The sequence below is a fragment of the Epinephelus lanceolatus genome, chromosome 5 (assembly GCF_041903045.1).
Source record: "Epinephelus lanceolatus isolate andai-2023 chromosome 5, ASM4190304v1, whole genome shotgun sequence".
In the NCBI taxonomy this organism is placed as follows: Eukaryota; Metazoa; Chordata; class Actinopteri; order Perciformes; family Serranidae; genus Epinephelus; species Epinephelus lanceolatus.
The window spans coordinates 24,484,233-24,506,700 of NC_135738.1; the positions used below are offsets into that span (position 1 = coordinate 24,484,233).

Here is a 22,468-nt window from a genome sequence, read left to right on the forward strand (position 1 = left end):
TTTGTCCAACCAACAGTGCAAAACCCAAAAATATATAGTTAGTTAACTATATATAGGGCTGTACTCGACTTACAATTATGTCAGTCGGATTGGATTTGGCTGTTTAATAAGAATATTCAACTATTCGTTCCTTTTTTTTCCTCATAGAGTTTGAGAGTTTTTGGCTTGACGTTCACTGTGACAACATAGACATAATATTGTAAACAAGCTGACGACAGGTCACAAATGTGCAATAACATTTTTTATTGACGGTAGATTTCAAACTGTTGTTTATTAAATAGCGATGATGTGAAGATGATGAAGGAGACTCCGTGAGCTGTAAATTCACCACTTCTAAGCAGAAGGCAAAGGATAATGTTATTTCAGGGCTTGACTGAGCGAAGTAAGGAGCGCTTACTCTGCAGCTGAATCTGGGGATTAAATTGTCCCCAGAAATACACTGCATACTAATTTCTTACCATAATTATTATTACTACGATTATAATCTATTTATTTTTTATTATTTTGTTTTCATTGTCTTTTTTTCCTTTTCTTTTTTTTTGTCTTCTCTGTTTTTCTTATCTGTGTTTGTGCATTGTTTAAGTGTTAAAAACTCAGAAATAAAATCTAAAAAAAATCTGGCTGATTGAATAGAATAGAAACAACTTCATTGTTTCGGATCTGCAACTTTTAGACGGCAGCCCTGACTGTATATTAGACAAAGAAAAGCAAATTAAGAAACTGATTAAGTTACGTTTGACACGAACGACGAACTGATTATCAAAATTTTTGCTTGACATTTTTGTGTCGATTGACTATTGTATTAATCAACAAATGTGTTCAGCACTTAATAATAAACCCTCATTAAATGGGAAAAGTAACTTCACACAAATTATACGATACAAACTAAAAGTTGAAGCAGCAGTTTTAGTGTCATTTTAATGGTCACCTTTGTTTTCTCAATAAGATTGGTTACCCTAGAATTTTGTTTAAAACTGATGAATGAAAATAAGACCCAAAATCTAATAAACCAGAATCACCCTTTAAGTAAATAACACAGAGGACACACCGCAGACGACGGACAATCACGCACATGCACGCTCTCAAACCTCCACATAGGAAGCATGTAGCAGAGGAACAGGAACTGATGCTGGGGTAGTAACCAAAACACAGACATCATTATTGCCTCATTTCAACAGTACAACACACACATACAATACACACGTTGCAACCTGCAAAACAACCGCCTTTCCATACGTTGGATTTATTCCAAAAATAGATATAATGTTTATATATACTGTTTACATTTATATTACGTTTACATGTTACCAAGAATAGCCACAACCTAATACAGGTTCAAATTTCACAATATTACATTTAAACAGCTCTGAGGGTGATATGAATCAGTATGTGCACACCACTGTGTTTTTTTGCTCGTGTGTATAGATTTGGTTGTGCATACATGCGTGTATGACGCTGTGTGTGTGCATGTGTGTCACACAGGTGTGCTTTCTTTGTATCTGCATACCTCTCCTTTGACCTGAGAATGTGCTCTATACCTCGGACAGAGCTCAAACACACATGCACACACACACACGTCAACACACATGGATACAACAGCACACACACCTCTAAACTACATGAATTTCTCAGAGGTTTGAGGAGGAAGTGACACATGATGCTCCCAAATCTGATGCTCCAAAAGGGGAGCATTTATGTTCCACATGATCGAAGCAAAGAAATCTTACTTGGATTGAGAAATAATTTAGGCAGCATGTATGAAAAAAGCCAAATCATTATCACTCACACATTTGCACTAATAAAATGTCTGCCTGGCATGTACTACAGAGAAATGCTGAAGAGAAAATGGCAGCTAGCTTTGCAAGCATCTTGGCTTTGTAATCTTGGCTGATTCTTTGAGTACAGTTTTTCTTTACTAAAGTGTAAACAGTCAAATGCTCTAATAGAAAAAATCTCTGGGCTGTGGTTTAATACCCAGAGAGCAGACATGCTCAAACAATCTGAAATTTGATGTTGAATTTAATAAAGGTCAAATTTCAGACAGGTGTTTGTTTTCTTACAGTGCCACAGCTGGCACTCAAACGCTCATCACATCACAAGAGTGTCATCACTCTCCCAAGTTCAAAGGGAAAAATCACATTTTGAAACAGTTCATATATAACAGAATTTGGCTTTGGGGGTCTGGTACAATGAGATGTTCTTTAAAACTCACATTCCTCTTTGAAGCGGTTGTAATAATGTCATGAAGGTGCAGGAGAGTCAGTGTACCTTTGTGTAGATATGTCTTATCCAGCATACATACTGTCAAGGGCTGTTTGACCTCAACACTGAGCGTCTCTCATTCTTCGGACACGAAAGGACATTGGAGGGCTGCTAACAGGAAGCAAAGGTGGCGTTGCTGTATGTTGAATGGACAGGTATGAAGCAAGGGTGTGTGTTTGTGTGTGCTGCATCGTTAGGCCGGTCCATTAGCAGACGGCGGCGTCCCTCTGTAAGAAAAACAAAACAAAATTATGAACATTATAAAACAGACAGGAAAGTAAAATTCAAAGTTTGGATTTATCTTTCAGTGAGACTTCCGGCACCACCCAAATATGATGCAGATGAACAGAATTTGAGTTATAACCTTCAAAATGCGGAAAAATTACAGTTCAATAAATCTTTTAACTAAAACGGAAGGAGTCTGTATGTCTGTCTGTCCAATTTTCTCGACAACTGTTCATCCGATTGACTTCACACTTGGCAACTGCTGAGGGCCCAACAAAGTGCGGTGTTGAGTGTGAAGTCTTGTGATTTACAGGACATATTTATTAGTAGTGCATTAACACTGCCAAAGGTACTCACTGTAGAGTACTGAGAGGGGACCCCTATTAACTGTTACACTGATGAACGACATGCTGGGTACAGCTTGCGCTCCATCGCTCGCTACAGTACATTAAGATGAAAAAAGATAGACCAGATACTGGAGATGAAACACTAAATAAAACTCAAACATTTCAACCATCAGCAGTGTAACTTGCAGAATGAAAGCTTAAGTTCCAGGAAGTAGCCTAGTCCCCAATAGCTAGCTGTTAGCAAATGACGCATATACTCCAGCACTGCTAGGCATTGCAGCTATGTCATGGCAAGTGGATTGCTTAGGACCCAAGAAAGCAGTGTCGAGTGTGAAGCTGTTCGCATGAGCGATTTTTGAGAAAGCAGCAAACAGCAATACTGGAGGCCAAGCAATCAGCTCATTTAAAACAGTTTTGGGGTGTTGGCAAACACTTGAGGTCAGTAATTGGAGGAGTCTTGTAATAGGGCTCATTCTTGCAAGGTGTTTAACCAAGGATTTGAAGTATTACACACACAAACACAAACTCACACTTACTGTGTGACAGCAGCCGACTGATTAGTTGGACTGGCGGTTGTTGGGTTGGGACAGTCTCCATGTTTCTTTCCCTTTTCACTTTGTTTCTCATTGCCTTTCCCCTTGTCTTTGATCGAGAGTCCCTCTACTGGCACCTTATCTGCTTCACTGCAAGAAAAACAAACAAAGCTGTAAGTAACTAGAGACATAGCCAGGGATTGTCACCTGAACTCACAACGTAAAGAGCAAACTGCAGATGCTTCTGTCTGCTCTCAGCTGTCCACACTGGCCATAACTCTGCCCAGTGTGTACGGCAACCTGACAATCCACTCCTCTGTTAATGCCAACATATAGCTGGCTATGACTGACCAAAATCAAAAGCCCCTTTTACACTTCCTCTTCAAGGCAGGAATTTCACGCCGTTGGTCTGCCTCACTGTTATGTATTAAAGGTACAATCGAGAAATGGAGGGACAGAGTTGTCCTGCCTTAAAGCAGGCATTGGAGGAAATAAAAGCGATGAAACAACAGCTGGCAGGGTGGGATCATGAGCAGCACAAGTTTGACGTTTTGACGACATGTCATGTGTGCAACCCACCACAGGAGATTATAAAAGTAGCTGTCAGCAGTTAGCAGCTAACTCAAAGACGAAGAACAGTGGCTGAAACCGTTGGCAAATGGGGAAAACAACGAGGTATGACCTGGGCCTCCATGAGAGGAAATAACTCTCCAATCAATAGTCTGTAATCATTATTCAAAAAGAGAAACTAGAGGACCGTCTTGACGCTAGTTAGCAAGTTAGCACATGAACAACACAATCTAATCTCTAATGTTGAAAGAACAAAGCATATTTACAGTGAGGCAGTGAACGATAACACAAACTATCGCGAAACGTTTCTAACGAAAAATAATCTTACCTTATGTAACAAGTTTGTTCCCTACTGGCCTTAGCTCTTTGTTTACTTTCCTCACTTCGATTTCTCTTCTTGGGCACTTAGCTGAACTGCCAGTCAGCAGGATTTTTATTCAATGACCGACACTGCTATCGCCAAATCAACATGCTCAATCGGTCAAAAAAAGTAGACGAGGGCCAATCAGGGGCAAAGGTGCGGGAAAACACCGCACTGATTGGGGCAACAGATGCTAACCAACAGCCCAACATTAACTGATGGCCACGGTAGGCTTGGTGTGTCAGGGCCTTTATATGTCACACTAGAGGCTGACTCTGCCAGCATGCCGTCCAAAATCACACACTGGAGGTGCACCACGCTGCTGTTGTTTGCTTCTGTGTGAAAATGCAAAGGAGGTATAAAAGAGGGACTTTGTTGTGGCCCTATAGCGCAAATTCTGTATAAAAAGGGTTAAAATGAGTTGGGCACACAGTTAAGCAAAAGTTTTTGCTAAGGTAGTTACTGTCAAATTCCACGTAGGGTCTTTTTAATCGTAGCATGCTGTAGGTGCACTGTTTGTTAGTAACTTGCTAATGTATGTGTTGATTTGTTAGAATGTTGATATGTTGGATTGGAAGCAACTTCTGTTCATAGCATGCTATCTGACATACTGTTAGTAGTGTGGGTGCTCTGAGAGACAACAAATCATATTATCTTGGGTTTTCTTAATGTGACTAAGACAAGAATTATCTGTATCTGTAAAACCACAGTGAGCAGTCATACACTGTTCTTATCTTTTTGTGTATTTTTGTAAGATAACAGGCCACCATTTGATTTTTAAAATGCAGAGTGGCATGTTTCATGCCAGGGGTCACTGTCAGGAATTTCAGGGTCATGTTGAGAATATGGGATAAGTCTTGTGTAAGAAGAGAGGTCCTGTAGATTCTCTACAAGCCACCAGTTGTGGGTTAGTATATTTTTGTGATGAATTAGGCTTGTCCTGAATTATGACAAGGAATTGTTACATCATATCCTGTTAAATGCAATGAGCAAACAAAAACAAAGGGCACCATCTGTGCTTATGATGGTCTTTAAAATCCTTCACACAACCTGAGGAACACATTCTGCACTCCAGAGCAAAGAACCTCAAGCACAACATACCGTCTGACTGCTGGTCTGAATACTCTGGAGTCAAAGGGAGATGAGAAAGGAGGGAACAGACAGGAGGAGGGCGATATCAGAAGAAAAACAGAGAAGGTAGAGATAAAATTGTGCAGGAAGGGGAAAAGGGGAAGAAGGACTCTATAAACGCACTTGATAGTGCAATAGTAGAAGGGGACACACTGCTCCCATCAGGACAGAGCAGCTGCACATCATGTGTGTGTAAGCGTGTCTACCTGCTGAAGACTGCCCTTTCATTTTTGGCGTCTACAGTGAGCCGAATAGTCTCTTTGCCAGCCCCCGTGGTGATGGTCTCTGTGGTGACCGTCTCACTGGTCGCAGACTCCGTCTTGCCTTCTTCCTCATCGCTGTCTGAGCTGCTGGAGGAGGAGCTGTCTGATGCCACCAATGGAGCTTTTCTCGCCACACACACGCTCCACACACATGCTGCAGAGAGCGAAAGAGAAGAAATCATCTGACTTTAACATGGATGTACACTCATTTCACTGAAGTAAGAGAATGAGAGGCAGTTATAATGAGCTGCCAAATGCATATAGGTATGGGTTGTATGACTCTATGAGCTCACTTACACGTCAGGAGGGCGTGAGATAATAACCTTGTTGTATAGGGTAAGATTACTTTTTTGACAATTGAACCCTTTGGCAGAAATGGTTTGTAATTGTTTGTGTTAATGTTCACTAGACCACAATAAATATTCTTTGTTGTATCAGCATTCAGTTGTGTTGTTAATGTGCTAACTGGCTAGCTACCATCTTGAATCCATCCTGTTGGTCGTCCGATTTCCCTTTTTTAATGACAAAAACAGACTATTACTGCCTGCTTGCTACTTGCTGGTTGGCTGTTTGTTCTAGTCTTCTAGTGTTCGAGTGCAACTATTTGACCAACCAGACGACCTGAGGCAGTCAGTCTTTGTGGCCACAAGTTCTTTCTGGGACATTACTGTCACATCACTTCATCCCAGCAGAGTTTGCCAAATTATAGATCTCAGGTAATCCTGAAGGAAAAAGTTGGTAACAAAATTGTGACAACTTTTTATACATAATGTCATTTTTAATGAAAAAGTAAGTTTACTTTCAAAACCAGTTATAACTGTTTGACTGTTTTCCCTTTGACTACATTCATTTTAATATCAGAATGAAAAGTTTATCATGATATAAAATCTGTATTTGCAATTGTAAATGTGAATGAATCAAAAGTTACAAAAAATAAACACGCCCCCATTGACTATGTGGTTGAATGTGCTGTGCCAAAGCAACTTACGATTCTGGTTTGGTTTGGTGTTGCCAGATCCGCTGAGCTCCGAGTCCACTGGAGAGCTGCATCTGGGGCCTGTTTCAGAGCTGGGGACATACATCACACAGATAAGAAAACCTCAATAAAATACAGTGCAGCCAATCACCATTATAGTGTGTGTCTATGGTTGCTAGACAGACAACAAAAACCACACAAAACAAAAAAACTATGGGAATACTTTTGTGGACAAACAAGGTTTGAAAGCTGTATTTGTTTTACTTCAAGCTGTAAATAAATGCCAGATATAGATGCCAACTTGCATTATGCCTTGTCGCCATATATTATACCTGGCTACAAACAAAATATATGCTTTATTGTTTGTTTTGAGCATAAATGTTTTTTACTGAAGATTTGTAACTGACACTGCTAAACTGCCAATGCTTTCTCAGGGATATAAAAAACATTTACATTTACATTTCACATGTTACTGGGCTGAGTGACATAAGCATGTTCATATAATATTTCTTCTAAATTTCCAAGGTTTAATGTACTTGGCTTTTTTAGTTCTAATTATTGTTTTATCAAGACAAAGCTTTAAGATGCAGTTTCTCAAATGAGCTCCTCATGTTAATAAGCGACTAGATGATCTGACAAGACAAGTGCAGGACATAAAAACAAGCCAACAGTTTACACAGAATGAAGACAGGCACAGGTCCTAACATCAGTACACTTCCATTCCATTAAAGCTGATCTCTCTTCTCTGCAGGAATCTGCTCTCAATGTATCTTCTAAGATGGATTATATTGAGAATCAGTCAAGATTAAACAACATCATTATAGATAGTGTCCAAGAATCTTCCAATGAAAAATGGTCTGAGACAGAGGAAAAATTTAGGAGCCTTCTTTCTGAGAAATTGCAAATAGATCACCAAATATTTAGACGCACATCCACACTCAGACTCACCAACAGAAAGGCTGAAAGTCAGTGAACTTGGCCCATCCTTTCTCCTCTGCCTCTGTGGCAGCTGGCTGGGAGTCTGGAGTGTCCCAGGCGGAAAAGCCTCCTCCTGCTGCAGGAGCCTTTGAGTTCACCTCCCCAAAGTCTGCTATCCAGCCAGTGCCTGAGTGTGAAATAAAAAGCCCGCACACACTCTACGTGAGACACATGCTTGAAACCTGCTTTGGCCTTCACATATAAGGCAAAACAATTATGCATAACTATAGAAAATAACATCTCACTCTTTGTTGCATCGGTCTGGCTTGAGAAAGGGTCCAGGTCATCTTTAGGATCCTCTCCCTCAGAGTCAGAGTCTGCTGCTCTGTCACAGGCTTCAGTGCCAGAAGTTGCTGCCCTGTCACAATCTTTACTGGCTGCAGGGCTCTGGGATGATCGTGACCCACCAAACCTTGAATTAAACAAAACATTTGAGTGTGTTTGACTGAGGACAGTTCAATTCATATACATAATTTATAACGTCAAGCAAAATGATGTGTTTCCCCTCTATGCATTTAGCAAGCAGCAGCGACCTGCCACTGATAAATGATTAGCACCACTGCTATAAATATCTCCCCATATGCAATCAATTCGCTTTAAGCAGCCAGAGTCCAGTACGAGCAAGGATAACAAATGGAACACCCCCAGATAAGGGGTTCAAACCCAGGAGGGAGCCCCTCTGTGCGGAGTTTGCATGTTCTCCCCGTGTCAGCGTGGGTTTTCTCCAGGTACTCTGGCTTCCTCCCACAAAGACATGCATGAGGATAGGTTAATTGGTAATTCTAAATTGGCTGTAGGTGTGAATGTGAGTGTGAATAGTTGTCTGTCTCTATGTGTTAGCCCTGTGACAGTCTGACGACCTGTCCAGGGTGTACCCTGCCTCTCGCCCAATGTCAGCTGGGATAGGCTCCAGCCCCCACCCTGCGACCCTCAAGGGGATAAACGGTTACAGAAATTAAAGAATGAACTTGTATCTGTGCTCTACTTAACAGTCATCAATTGTTTGACAAGCTATGATAGAGTCACAATATTGATTGAAACCCTATATGTCCTATGTTATATCTACCCACACATGCAGGGGCTATTGTAACTGCATGGGAAGCATTTTATTAAATGCAAATCGACATCTACAACTGTGTACGAATATGTGTCGAAAACCCTTCTCGTGCCAGTGGATGCACTTCAGTACCACTGCTGGAAACAATCCCAGGGGAAACTGATGCTGAAATAAAATCCGAAGCACTGATAACATCTGTGTGTGCTGTTGTGTGTTTACCTGTTACGAGACTTGGTTTGTGTTGCAAAGTTGATCTCTTTCTCCTCCCAAATGTCCTCTTCGTCATCATCAAAGGGCTGAATCTTCTCCTTAGAACAGGCCTCAAACACAGCTGTATTAGCCTGCAAAAGACAGATGGATATATCGAATGTATTACGTTTATTCAGTGTACATAAATATTTAAAATGCTGCATAATAACTGCTAAGGTTAAGGCTTGAGTTGTGTGTCTGTGTGTTTGCCAGTTTCTTTGGTTATTTTTGACCCCTAATGGCCATGAAATTTGTTAATGGATTTTTAAGAAAAAACAATGACACTGACAGCCCCAAAACATTACAGAAATACAATTACATAGACAAAATGTGTGAATACATTTGTATAAATAATCAAAATAAACTCACAGTGTCCTGGCCTGCATCAATGTTGATATTGATCTCTGCAATTCGGTCAAACGTTGCTCTGCCGTAACAATAGAAATTACTCAGTTGGCACACAACAACAATAGTTTACTGTCATACAGAGAAGAATGTCAATTAATTTACCCAATGCTATCGTCATGATCAGTAAACTCCTCATCATTGAAGCCAAACTGATCCACAAAGTTAGCCGTCATCTGCTGGATCTGGTAGTCTGAAAAGGCCTACAACACACACCACACATTTGAATTAGATTACTATCTCTGATATCAGCAGCAGTATTTTTGTGTGTGTTTATGTATGTGTACCTGCTGTAGTGTAAGTTCTTTAGGGAAAGGACTCTCCATATCATCCTCTGAAGAGGGACGTGGGTTTCCAGTGCCAACCTGGAGATGGAAAAAACACCACAAATGCAGCATTTGAAGTCTTAATGTGTGTTTAAGTGCAAACAGCTATTATATACTGTTGATGGGTATGTCTGTGTGTGTTTACCAGGTCTATGGTGTTCTTCCTATTAGTCTCTGACAGAGTCTGGTCCACAAAGGTTTCCCAGCGCCCTCTGTAGTCCTCTGGCAGCTCTGCATGCAAAACCACAGCAGCATTAACAAAGCAATGTACCAGTGGAGTGACATTTGTGTGACTTCTTTTTTCCACATACCTGTGATGAGGCTACTAATCTGTGTGTGAACTGGGCCCTTCTCCAGGTTGTGGACTACTGTGTTGGCAATCCTGGTCAAATGTCCCATGTACCCTCTTCTCATACCACCTTCTGACCTAAAAACAGAAATTCTACACTTAGGGAAACCCCATAAGCCGCTGCCTGTTATCAAAGAGATCATGCCATTAGGGTTCCTTACTGTATTTTATCATTCTCTTCCCAAGCCTCCAGAATCCGCTGGACAAGGTGGCAGTGCTGAAACAACTTATGAGACACAAAGACAGAGTCAATTTACTGTTTTAAGTCAGAACAAACCACCACAGTGACTTGTTCCTATAGATTAACACAAGCAGAGACACCTACATGAGTCACCATTAGATTGTGTGCAGAGTTTTCAGTGGTGGCTGAAGGTTCAGAAGGGGTATCAGTCAAAGCCTGCTCTTGTGAAGCATCCTGATGAGGCTTGAATTGTTCCTGGGATCCCAAGCCAGGCTGAAGTCTCATTTCATGGGCACAGGGCCGGAGGATGGCAGCGACGCAAAGCTCCACTTGGAGGTGCAGGAAGTTGTTCCACGTATACTTGAAGAACAAGTCCTGAAAAAAGACGCATATTCTCAAGTGGCACGTTTAACATTCATTGCAATCTCAACATTGCACTCTAGGAATGCAGGATGTTTGCTCATCTCACCAGAAGCAGGTCCATCGTATTGAGTCGGCAGAGTTCCTGTGCTACGACAGCATGGCTAGAAGAGCTGGTATACAGCAGAGAGGCCACCAGTCTGGCTACATGCAGACGTGTGTTCCCTAATGGTTCCTCCAGCACACCCAGAGTAGTCAGCATGGGATTTCGCTAAAAGTGCACAGTTGGAGGACATAGAGGAATTTAAGAAACAAAATTCTAAAGGTTTAGCAGAGCTTTGCTGTACAAGTACAAATGCTGTATTGCAAGTGTTATCTGTAAGTGGCAGAGAATTAAACATAACTCCTGAAGGGGGGCGCTGTCGCCACTTTTTCCTTGTAAATGGCGAGTAGGCCTAACCTGCGTAAATACAGCTACACGGGGAAGGCCGCTGCTAGCAAGACAAGCACTGACACACCTAGCAACATGTCCGAGCCCGCTGAGCAAAATGTGATGGACATGAAAACTGAGATACTCTCCTCACTCAAAATGGAAATAGCTGGTCTTTTCCAAGCGGAGCTGAAGAGTGCGCTCACTGCCGAGTTTAGTGTGATTAAGTCGGAGCTGCAAGCGGTCAAGACGGAAATCGCAAACAACACCGCGGCGTTGCGTGCGGACATGGAAAAAGTTAAAACGACAGTGTTGGACATGGAACGAGGCCTTTCCGCCTGCTCAGACGAGGTAACATCACTGCAGGACACCGTGCAAAAACTCGAGAGAAATGTGGAGAGTCTACAGGAAAAGTGCTTGGACATGGAGGGCAGAATGAGGAGGTCAAATATCCGCATCCTGAACGTGGCTGAAGAAACTGGCTCAAGCTCCCTGACCTTTGTCTCGAAATGAATCAAAGATATCTTGAAAATGGATAAAGACGTGCTGATTGACAGATCCCAACGCACTCTCCAGCCGAAGAGATCAGACGGAAAACCTCGAGCCATAATCGCAAGGCTGCACTACTATCAGGACTGCGTTGAGATCCTCCGCCGGGCCAGAGAAGCCGGTCCCCTGCAGTACAACGGAGCCACTATCTTCGTGTTCCCCGACTACCCGCCGAGCGTTGCCCGAGCAAGATCAGCGTTTAACAAGGTCAGAAAACTACTTCGAGGACGGGACAACGTCCGCTACGGCATCCTGCATCCAGCCCGGCTCCGTATTATGCACAACGGGACTGAGAAACTGTTCCAGGACGCGGCTTGGGCTATGGCATATGTGAAAACAAACATTATCTAAAAACTATACTATACTCTGAACTTTCCCTCTTTTGATTTATTTGTTTCTCTCCATAACCTTCATCTGGTGAGTACATGAACATCATATGAACATTGTATGTTGGAGTTGGAACAACAGGATATGGACTATCCAGAGTGGATAACCAGAACCACTTGTTATTGCTGATAACCATAGCTAAAACACTAACTGTCTAAATCATAGGTCACCTCTGTTTTATTTTTTCAAGAATGTAGAATGACCAAGAAATGCCCAGGGGTGCTGGATTTATGTTTATTTTTCTATGTTTTCTTATATTCTAGATAAGGGTCTGCTTTCAGTGTGTTATGTAAGGGCCTGAAACTTGCTTTATATATTTTGTGAACTGTTCCTCCCCTCTCTTTATTATTTTTTTATTTGTCTCCATGACTCTCGTTTGATCAGTAAAAGATCATTATTGCATATGTGGAAATTGGAACAATATAAGAAATGGACTATCTAGGGGAGATGAGTGTAATCACCACTTGTTGCTGATAATCACAGCCAATAATTTGTCGTATTAACCATTTGAATCATTGGTCATTTATGTTTTATAATTGTACTCAGGGACATAGAATGATCAAGAAATCCCAGGGGCTGCTTGGTTGTTGTTTAATTGGCGCCACCTTTTCATTTTTTTTTAAATTTCTTTTCATACTTTAGAATTATTTGTTGAATTTATATAAGAGCAGAGCAATATGTTAGACTAGCGGTTCCTCACACAAGCACTTAATGTGTGGATATTTTTGCGAGGGGTTTAGTAGTCACCGTGTTCCTCTAGGTGACAGGGGAGGGGAAACCATTGCACCAAACTTTTACTTTATGTTTTTCGTTTTTCCTGTTTTTTCTGTTTTGTCTGTTAATGTATTAGAAGAGGGGTCTCTCTTTATACATGCTCAACTAATCAAGACCATCATACACTACTGTATCTCGGAATGTATGTTCTCTACAACAGACTATGGCTAGGCCACATGTGAATGTGAATAAATCAGGAGGTTGTCAGATCACTTTTGTTAGCTGGAACGTGAAATGCTTAAACCATCCAGTAAAACGTAAAAAAGTATTCTCACATCTGAATCAGCTTAATGTAGGGGTTGCCTTCCTCCAAGAAACCCATTTGACCACCTTTGATCATTTTAGACTAAGAGAGAGATGGGTGGGTCAATCTTACCATTCCAACGTTCACTCCAAATCTAGAGGAACTGCTATTCTCATCAACGAGAATGTCCCATTTGTTATGTCCAGTGTTGAGGCAGATTCTGCTGGTCACTATATAATAGTGGTAGGCAAATTAAATAACACCCCTGTCACACTGGCAAATTTGTACGCACCAAATTGGGACAACAGCACTTTTTTTACTAGTTTTTTTTCACGTTTACCCAATATAGACACACATCACCTCATATTAGGAGGCGATATGAACTGTGTGTTATCACCCACTCTGGATCGCAGCTCACCCAGAACTACAACCTCATCTAAAGCAGCACAGGCAATTAAACTTTTTCTTAATTCATACAATATAGCTGACACTTGGCGCTTCCAAAAACCCACACGCAGAAGCTATTCTTTCTACTTACCAGTACACAAAACATATTCACGCATAGATTATTTTTTTCTAGACTCATCATGCCCCACTATTGATGACTTTATGCATACCAAATACACACGCTAGTTATCGCCCATGGCATTTCAATACATTACTTCTTTGTTTCAAATGAGATAACTGAATATCTAGTACGTAATCAAACCCCAAGAATGTCCTCTTCTGTAATTTGGGAATCGATGAAAGCATATCTTAGGGGACAAATCATATCATATAGTGCCCATATTAAAAAAGCCTTAAATGAGCGTCTCAAAAAACTAACCAAAGACATCCTTCAACTTGATGAGACATTGGCCCACTCTCCATCACCTGATCTGTTTAAGCAACGATTAACCCTTCAAACTGAATTTAATCTCTTGTCCACAAGGCATGCTGAAAATCTTATAAATAAATCAAGGCATAAGACATACGAATATGGTGAAAAGACTGGCAAGATTCTGGCTCACCAGTTACGCCAAGAAAATGCTAGTCAAGCTATAACTGCGATAAACAACGAGGAGGGCGTTAAACTTACAGATCCTTTAGAGATTAATCAAGGTTTCCATAGGTATTATTCAAAGCTTTATACCACAGAATCTACTAATGATGAATCTCTGTTTGACTCTTTTTTTAGCAGCCTTAACACTCCCATAATTGATGAGGAAACTGCCACCAATTTAGAAAGCCCCTTTTCCAAAGAAGAATTTATTACTGCAGCCAGGTCCATGCAAAATGGGAAATCTCCTGGACCGGATGGATATCCGAGTGAATTCTTTAAAAAATTTGCCAGTGAACTTGCTCCTATATTACTTTTAGTCTATGAAGAATCATTTAACTCCGGCTCACTACCTGAAACAATGAGACAAGCTGCTTCTCATTAATCCATAAAAAAGGTAAAAACATTCTAGAATGTGGCTCTTTTCGACCCATCTCTCTATTGAATGTTGACAGTAAATTGCTTGCTAAAATGTTAGCCCTCCGTTTAGAAAATGTTTTACCTTCTGTAGTTTCTGATGATCAGACTGGATTTATTAAAAATCGTCAGTTATTTTTTAATATACGTAGACTAATGAATATCCTTTATAATCCCACTCCACCCGACATTCCTGAGGTGCTTCTATCACTCGATGCCGAGAAAGCATTTGATCGGGTGGAGTGGGATTACCTCTTTTACACTCTAAAAAAATTTGGATTTAGTGCAAAGTTCATATCTTGGATTCACGTTCTCTACTCTCTCCCCTTAGCAGCAATTCGCACAAACAATAACTTATCTTCCTTCTTCCCACTGGGTCGTGGGACCAGGCAAGGCTGCCCTTTATCCCCACTCCTTTTCGCTTTGGCGATCGAACCACTAGCGATTGCCTTACGTGACAGTATCTCGATTAAAGGCATACAGAGGAATAATACTGAACATAAAGTATCCCTTTACGCGGACGATATGCTCTTGTACTTATCTGAACCGTTAAGTAGCCTACCACTAACACTTGCCTTATTAGATACATTTGGAAAAATATCTGGTTATAAAATAAATACACAAAAAAGTGAGCTTATGCCTATAAATCCTGCTGCTGAACAGATTGTGTTTAGTTCACTGCCCTTTAAAATAATTAAAAATAAATTTAAATATTTAGGTATTTGGGTTATGCATAATTTTAAACATCTTTACAAAGCCAACTTCCCCCCGCTTATCGAATCTATGAAAAATGATTTTGAGCGCTGGAACTTATTACCGTTATCATTAGGAGGTAGAATTAACACTATCAAAATGACTGTGCTACCTAGATTTTTGTACCTGTTCCTTTGTATTCCTATCTTTTTGACGAAATCCTTCTTTTTGCTTATTGATAAACTGTTGTCTTCATTCATCTGGAATAAAAAAATTTCAGGAATACGAAAGACTATCTTACAGTGACACCGTAAACATGAAGGATTATCCCTACCCAACTTTCAGTATTATTACTGGTCGGCTAACATATGCGCGCTGTTACATTGGCTTAACCCACCACAAGATAGCGGCCCAAAATGGTTACAGTTAGAAAAGTTGTCATGTGGACCTGCCTCTTTAGATGCTTTACTTTGCTCCAAGCTCCCATTACCAGAACCTATATCCAGATATTCTATAAATCCAGTTGTTAAGCACTCCTTGAAGGTTTGGGCACAGTTCAGACGAGCATTTTCACTCAATAGCATGTTAATTAACGCCCCTATATCAAGAAATAATATGTTCAAACCTTCCGTTATAGACGGGTCCTTTGATATCTGGACCAGGAATGGATTGGCTACTTTAAAAGACCTCTATGTTGATAATAATTTTGCATCATTTGAGCAGCTGAGATTAAAATATGAAATCCCCAACTCACACTTCTTCAAGTATCTGCAACTTCGCAACTTTGTATCCTCACAATCAGCTCAATTTCCATCGATACCCCCCAGCTCTCTCCTTGATTCTCTTTTACAGTTTAGCTCCGACCATAAAGGGCTTATTGGAAAAATCTACATGTCACTCAATTCTCACAATTTAGAACCTTTGACACATTTAAAAAGCCAATGGGAAGAAGAATTAGGCATCAAACTTACTGAGGATATATGGGACTCTACATTAGATAGGATACATTCATCTTCAATTTGCTTAAGACATAAGGTAATACAGTTCAAGATTGTACATAGGTTACATTGGTCTAAAGCGAGATTGGCAAAAATGACACCAAATACTGACCTTAACTGTGACCGCTGTGGAACAGCAACAGCTACTTTATCACATACGTTCTGGTTTTGCCCAAAATTAACAGAGTTTTGGCATCCTATATTCAAATTCTTTTCTGACCTGCTAGGAATACCCATAGAACCTCTTGCCATAATAGCAATATTTGGTGTAGCACCGCAGGATTTATGCCCCACTCGACATGGCAAAAACATGATGGCCTTTGCTATGCTACTGGCTAGAAGACTCATATTGCTTAAATGGAAAGACAAATCTCCTCCAACCTTCAATCAATGGATCAGGGATCTTCTGCACCATCTGACTTTAGAAAAAATCCGCTATGCCACAAGAGGCTGTGGCCTCAACTTCTATGCTATATGGCAACCAGTGCTAGATCATGTTGAAAAGATAGATGCCTCAGACATTTTAAATGTATAGATATAACCCCTTCTTCTTTTTACTATCCTTTTATTTTTATTTGTGTATGTTTTTGTTTGTTTTGTTAACTTGATTTGCGGATTTTTGTGTATGTGTGTGTGCATTTTCTTTTTTTTTTTTTTTTCTTTAAATCATGTACATTTACTGACTCGTGGTGGTGCAGTGGGGTGGGGTTGTTTGTGGGGTGGGATTGTATTGAAATGTATATCAAACTGTATCTTTTATAACTTAAAAAAACCTAATAAAAACAGACATGAGAAAAAAAAAACAACTACTGAAGAAAGGGGTTGCTGCGCAGCAAAAATGAGAGCATGCTTGATATTTATAGCATATTCCACACTCTCTGCAAGTGAAAGAGCTTCCCCTTGTGAGTTTTGGTGTAGGACAAGCCCTTGATTCATTTTTTGATGCTTTCCATATTGCCTGAGACTAGCACCTGGATGAACTGGACTGCTGTGCTGAGGGGAGCTCTGATTTTTCTATTGATAACTTATTATATATATTTATCATGTGTAGCATGTTATCTCATTCTACAACAGCTAATATTAAAAGGTGTACTTTTCCGGCTTGTCTGGCGTTTCGCTTTGCTATATTTGTGGTTTTTTTGGCACTGTGTTTCTTGGATACCTACAGCTTATGGTCTGGCATCCAGTCGCTACCTTTTTATAAAGCCTCAACCTCACCTGAGTGCTGTGGGGGGACAATAAAAGTAAGAAAATACAGGCAGAAGGTAGAGTCTCTGCAGAAAAATATACAGCCAAACACTTCTGGTGGGTCATAAGTGATGACTGAGAGGGATTACTCCTGTATGAGCCTATACATTTTTTTAGGAAAATCCTACATAGTCTAAGCAGTTAAAGATGATTATATATTTGTACCTTAGGTGGCTCCAGAAGTAGCTGGTGGAAGTGTTTCAGGTGTGGTTGGATGGCCAACAAAATGCTGCTGTTAACAGTGTAACTTCTCTCAAATCCCTGCGCATCCATTACACCATCCACCCTGTCATAAAAAAAACATACCAAATATCAAAAACAGGAAACCAATGGATAGTACATTTAATAAATGGCCACACAAGAGAGTTGTGACTAACTTCACTAGGCCAGGGGTCAAGTGAAAAATGACATTAGCAATCCCTCCACAGTAGAATAGAATTAATTATACACAGTTTAAAACTGCTTCACACAAAAGTCTCACACTCACACAGGCCTCCTGATTTCCAGTAATGTGAGAAGAACTTGAATCCCATTGACGATACAGCTCTCAGTACACTCTGCTGAGAACATATTCTGCAGCAACTGCTCCACACACTCCTGCCTGTGGAAACACAATGGAGTATGTCATCGCCTCCACATCCTGTCAAGAGAGTGCAAACGTGCGTGTGTGTATCTGTCTGTCTGACTTACGACTCCAGCACAGTCAGCAAAGGGTCAGGCTGTGAAATCTCTTGAAGCTGATTGGCCTGGTCTCTGCTCAGACGAATGATGTCGCACAAAGTCTGAGATGCATTAGACTGCCTCTGTTAGAGGAAAAACACAAATGCACACAAACTGTTTATTCAAGAGTCTGTGGACGCTAGTGATAGTATGTTTTGTTAAAAATACTGAAATACCCTTTTACCTCTTCGTCTCTCTCAGGGTGAATGAGCTCTATGAGCCTCTGGGCCAGCTTCTCTTCATTCAGCCACTGTTGAGAAAAACACAACATTATAAATGCAAATATTGGTATGTCATATGTAAAAGTCTGAATGTGGGTCCATTCTTTCATACAATAAGTGTCTCGAGACGAAGAGGGGGTGGCTCCACACAGCTGATAAGTCTTAGCAGCACATCCATCATGGCTGATGTATCAATATGCTTCAGGACCAAGGAAAGGAAACCCTCCTTCCGTCGCAGGAAACTGATAACCTGAACACAAGAGAGCAGAGGACACACCATGACATGAAAACACTAACTTATTGAGTCCATTGGTTTTTGGGTGAAGTATCATGGACCAAAGTGATGGTTATGAAGGTCACCAGAATCATTTCAAATCATCCCTCTAGAGCATAAATATAAACCCAGAATGTCATAGCCCTCAGGACTGTTTTCAGGATATGTTGCTCTCAACCAACCATCTTGTCAGACGTCTTTAAGCTCTACCCTGAACAGGGTAAAACCTGAACTACGTGCATTGCTTTATGCTTTGGAACACCTGCCTGTTGGCATTTCAAGAGAAATAAAACTTCACAGCTATCTTGGTTAATACTAATCCCCACTGTGAGCAGTTCCTATTATCTTGCTGGAGGCACCCCTCAGACTTTGTGAATGAAATCACGAAGACACAAAGACATAGCTGAGTATGCCCTTTGATTAAGCTGTCTGAGTGTGCGCGAGTGTGAGTGTGTGTGTGTTTTACCTGCTCAGTCTTCCGTGTGATGAGGTTCCCAATTGTCTTGCTAAAGAAAGATGCCAGGAGGGGGTTAAGTGGGGACGGCTGCTCCAGGAAGGCATACAGAGTTTCTAGCAGAGGCTCCTCATTACCCAGCTTATCATTGATCACTCCTACATCACATGTCAACAGCTCACATGCTATATTTGCATACCTGTAATGAACAAAGAGAACACACCTGTCTGTAACAACGAGCAGAAACAAATCTTGTTCTAATGTTCTACCTTTGTACTGCTAAAGTAACTAGATTTAAAAAAAGGAACAGGATTGCCCTAATTTTCACAGGTTGACTGTCCAACAGGCACTTAAAATGAATCATCAATGGTTTGGTTAGATAGTTGGATCAAGAACCATTGGTTTTCACAAATCTGAGCCCACTTAAGCTCTGACCTTTACTACAAAATGGCAGGTAAGAGATATGATGGAGTGCAGCACCAGCACAAAAACATCTTTTCCTGGATACAGTACACTACATCAGCACATTATACACAACCACCTACTTGAAGCGCTTTGTCTCCTCTACACCAGCAGGGGGCTCTGTGGAAATCATACGGACCAGGTCCTGCATGCACTGGTCCTGGCACAGGAACAGGAGAAGTCTGCAAATCCATAATGATGAGAAAAGGAGCACCAGTTAGCACCAGCAGGAATTACTGGGAATGTAATATCATAATGTGCTGCTAATATACTAAAGCTAACAATAAACAGACCTCCTGTTCTGGGCCTTGCACTCCTGCAACACATCTTCCTCATCCATGAGCTCTGTGAGCGTGACATCCTCCTTGTCTAGTAAAGCCTCCAGGTGAGAAGATGTGTGTAAGTCAAACTTCCAAAACATGGCTGACGTCACCGGCACATACACTTAGCTGCTGACCAAAAGAGGACATGATGATCAGTATGATGACCGTACAGCATACATGCACGTGTTAATGACAAAAACTGTGTACAATGTCATGTATGTATGTATGCTCTTACATTTTGGACAAGGAGTAGTATCCTCAGTCAGATCTTGCTAAACCGCCATTTGCCTTATTGACATTGCATGGCCCAGGCATCAATCAGCATCAGCAAATTCACTCAATGAAAACACAAACACACCAACTTCATTCATACTAAACAACAGTCACACACACCCAGGAGAGGTTGGCTTCATCCTGGTAATAAAAAAAAAACAATAAACAACAAATGTTACAGGATCATTTCCAGGAAGACTTGCTCTGCCTTCATTAGAGCCAGAAGAAGAGTTAAAGTCAGCATAAGTGCGGAGGCTAGGCTTGCACTCCTCTCTGGAGAGAGCAGGAAGCAATGCATCTGTTATTGAGTTAGTGCTGCACATCTGTGTATTGACATCACCCAGCTTGCTTTGAGAATGGCCTCACACATAGAGTTACATCAGCAAACAATGACTGGAGTGAGTCTGAGGCTGAACAAAACAAATCCCCCTGCAGGAAGACACTTAACTTTAGTGTGTGGTATGAATACTTGTGTTTAAGGGAAACAACGGTGTCAGCCAGTGAATTGGATGAGAACTGCTGAATCTAGTATTAGCTGATGTCTGTGTTACTATAAAGTGCAAACTTGAGATTAGGTGTGGTGATGATGACAGCAATGTTTGAGGCAAGCTGGAGCTGCCACTGGCCAATGACTTTAAAGGAGGGATCTTCGCCTTATGTCCCCATAAACCAAAGCAAACCATAGATAAAGGAAGAAATCCACCGCAATAAATTTGATCTTTAATTCAGACTATCATTAAGTGGATTACACAGCTGATTACCATGATAAACATGCTGCTTATTCAGCTTGTGTTTGTCTGAATTGTGGGTTAGGCCCCCTTTGAAAATGTATATAATTTCAAATATGGCAAAGTCAGCATTCACTGCATACACTGAAATACGTGTAATATATTTACAGTGTAAAATAGGGGTTGAACACGAGCACCATTTACACTGATTGCATAACAACAATCTCTCATAATGCTGCCCTTGTGTACCCATCCATTCAATTAACATGATGTAGCTAAACAAACAGGGGTTTTTGAGCTACGACTATAAACTTCAGGAATTATTTACATTTTTATAATTTTTCCTCATAGCTAGATATTGATTTTAAATTCCACACAACAGCACAACCATGGTCAGCTTTAAGACAGGCCTCACATCAGCTGGTAACGGTTACTGTTAGCTATCAACGGTTGTTTGTTATAACGGAGTAACAGTCATTTCTTTGTGACTTGTCTTATCCACACAGTTATCGAAACTTCACAAGCTAGGTTAGCTTATCTGCTGTTACCAGTCTCTATCGGTGCGTTTATGGTGCTTAACGACGGTGCCTTTCACTTACCTTGCATGCAGGTCGTAAACCAGCCCGCTAGCAATGTCCTAATCATGTTGCTAACGTTACCAAAGTATTTCAGGACGGTACCGGTGGTAAATGATGTTTATATTGTTTAAAAGGCTAACACCGGTCAGTCATTTATAACGGCTGCGTGGCTAATGTTAGGTGGGATGATGTCCTCCTGATTGAAACCTAGCGTCACCGTCCTCCGACCGTTTGACAGCAAGGCAGCTCGCGCACGGGTGTACGTTAGCCTACATATGTTTTCCTCCACGAGACACGCGACCGTTACCTGTTATCCATCATTTCATCAGTCGTCATCCACAAGCTGAACGGCAACTCGGCGCCTTTGGCTGTCAGGTCACCCGAAGGCCCATAGCTGGCTGCTCATGACCGCGAAGCTAGCTTGAAGATACTACCCTCTCCCCGGTTGCAATGTCATTTACACTGCCGTTACACGGCGGTTGGCCTGCAGAGTGGCCGTGTTGTTGACAGGGTCCGAATTACACTTCGGCAGGCAGGCAACAAAAAATCTGTCAGATTCTGAAATCAAAATGGCGGATACCTAAAACGTAATCAAAAGTTCAGCTGTCCGTCAACTGTGTAATCGTAAGACCAACTCCGTATTTATTTGCGGTCACCCTGAAAAACTGCTGTCAGTGTGGAGCTGGTGACACGGCATCAAGTGCTGCAGTGAAACACTCAGATTCATCACTCAAACAAAACATTCAGCTATATGAAACAGTACATTTAATTTCTAAATTGTGCTAAATAAGATGCATTTTTTTTTTAAAATGTTTAAATCAAAAACATTTTACTACTACAAGAAATTGCTTGGTCCCTGGTCATGGACACCTGACAGTGCGACAAGTGTTTAGGGACTGTCCCTCATTTTCTGACCTCAGATTTTTGAAAAGCCCAAGGGGCCGATCTGAATCTTGATAATAAACACATTTATTTGCGATATAAAAAGCAAGCAGATAATACAAATATGCGACTCAAGCTTTAATTAATCCCTAGAGAAAGAACTACTAAAAATGCTATACCTTATTCATCACCTGGTGTGCT

General features: G+C 41.0%; 1 protein-coding gene across 4 annotated transcripts; it reads right to left on the reverse strand.

Annotated features, from left to right (window-relative positions):
• Nucleotides 1-729: 729 nt before the first annotated feature.
• Nucleotides 730-22,111, reverse strand: ppp6r2b (protein phosphatase 6, regulatory subunit 2b). 4 transcript variants are annotated; one of them, XM_033634842.2, is made up of 26 exons: nucleotides 21,693-22,111; nucleotides 20,042-20,220; nucleotides 19,777-19,932; nucleotides 19,567-19,665; nucleotides 19,034-19,220; nucleotides 18,406-18,543; nucleotides 18,257-18,322; nucleotides 18,043-18,155; nucleotides 17,840-17,953; nucleotides 17,518-17,638; nucleotides 10,683-10,844; nucleotides 10,358-10,588; nucleotides 10,194-10,258; nucleotides 9,995-10,110; nucleotides 9,829-9,914; nucleotides 9,645-9,722; nucleotides 9,463-9,560; nucleotides 9,322-9,379; nucleotides 8,923-9,044; nucleotides 7,892-8,058; nucleotides 7,617-7,773; nucleotides 6,681-6,760; nucleotides 5,636-5,846; nucleotides 5,400-5,423; nucleotides 3,371-3,517; nucleotides 730-2,489 (listed from the first exon to the last, which is right to left on the reverse strand). In XM_033634842.2, the coding sequence occupies exons 3-26, from the start codon at nucleotides 19,902-19,904 to the stop codon at nucleotides 2,456-2,458; spliced, it is 2,802 nt and encodes a 933-aa protein (XP_033490733.1). In that variant the 5' UTR covers nucleotides 19,905-19,932; nucleotides 20,042-20,220; nucleotides 21,693-22,111; the 3' UTR covers nucleotides 730-2,455. The 4 variants fall into 4 exon arrangements, with proteins under 4 accessions (XP_033490733.1, XP_078024040.1, XP_033490738.1 ...); XM_078167914.1 differs by having other exon boundaries at nucleotides 10,367-10,588; nucleotides 21,693-22,110; XM_033634847.2 differs by lacking the exon at nucleotides 5,400-5,423.
• Between the last annotated feature and the right edge of the window lie 357 nt (nucleotides 22,112-22,468).

Coding starts and splice junctions, on each gene's coding strand:
- ppp6r2b (XM_033634842.2), bottom strand. CDS start 19,904: ATGTTTTGGAAGTTTGACTTACACACATCTTCTCACCTGGAGGCTTTA. Junction 10,845..17,517: donor TACTTCTGGAGCCACCTAAG/GTACAAATATAT, acceptor GTGCACTTTTAG/CGAAATCCCATGCTGACTAC. Junction 10,111..10,193: donor GAAGAGAATGATAAAATACA/GTAAGGAACCCT, acceptor TTCTGTTTTTAG/GTCAGAAGGTGGTATGAGAA.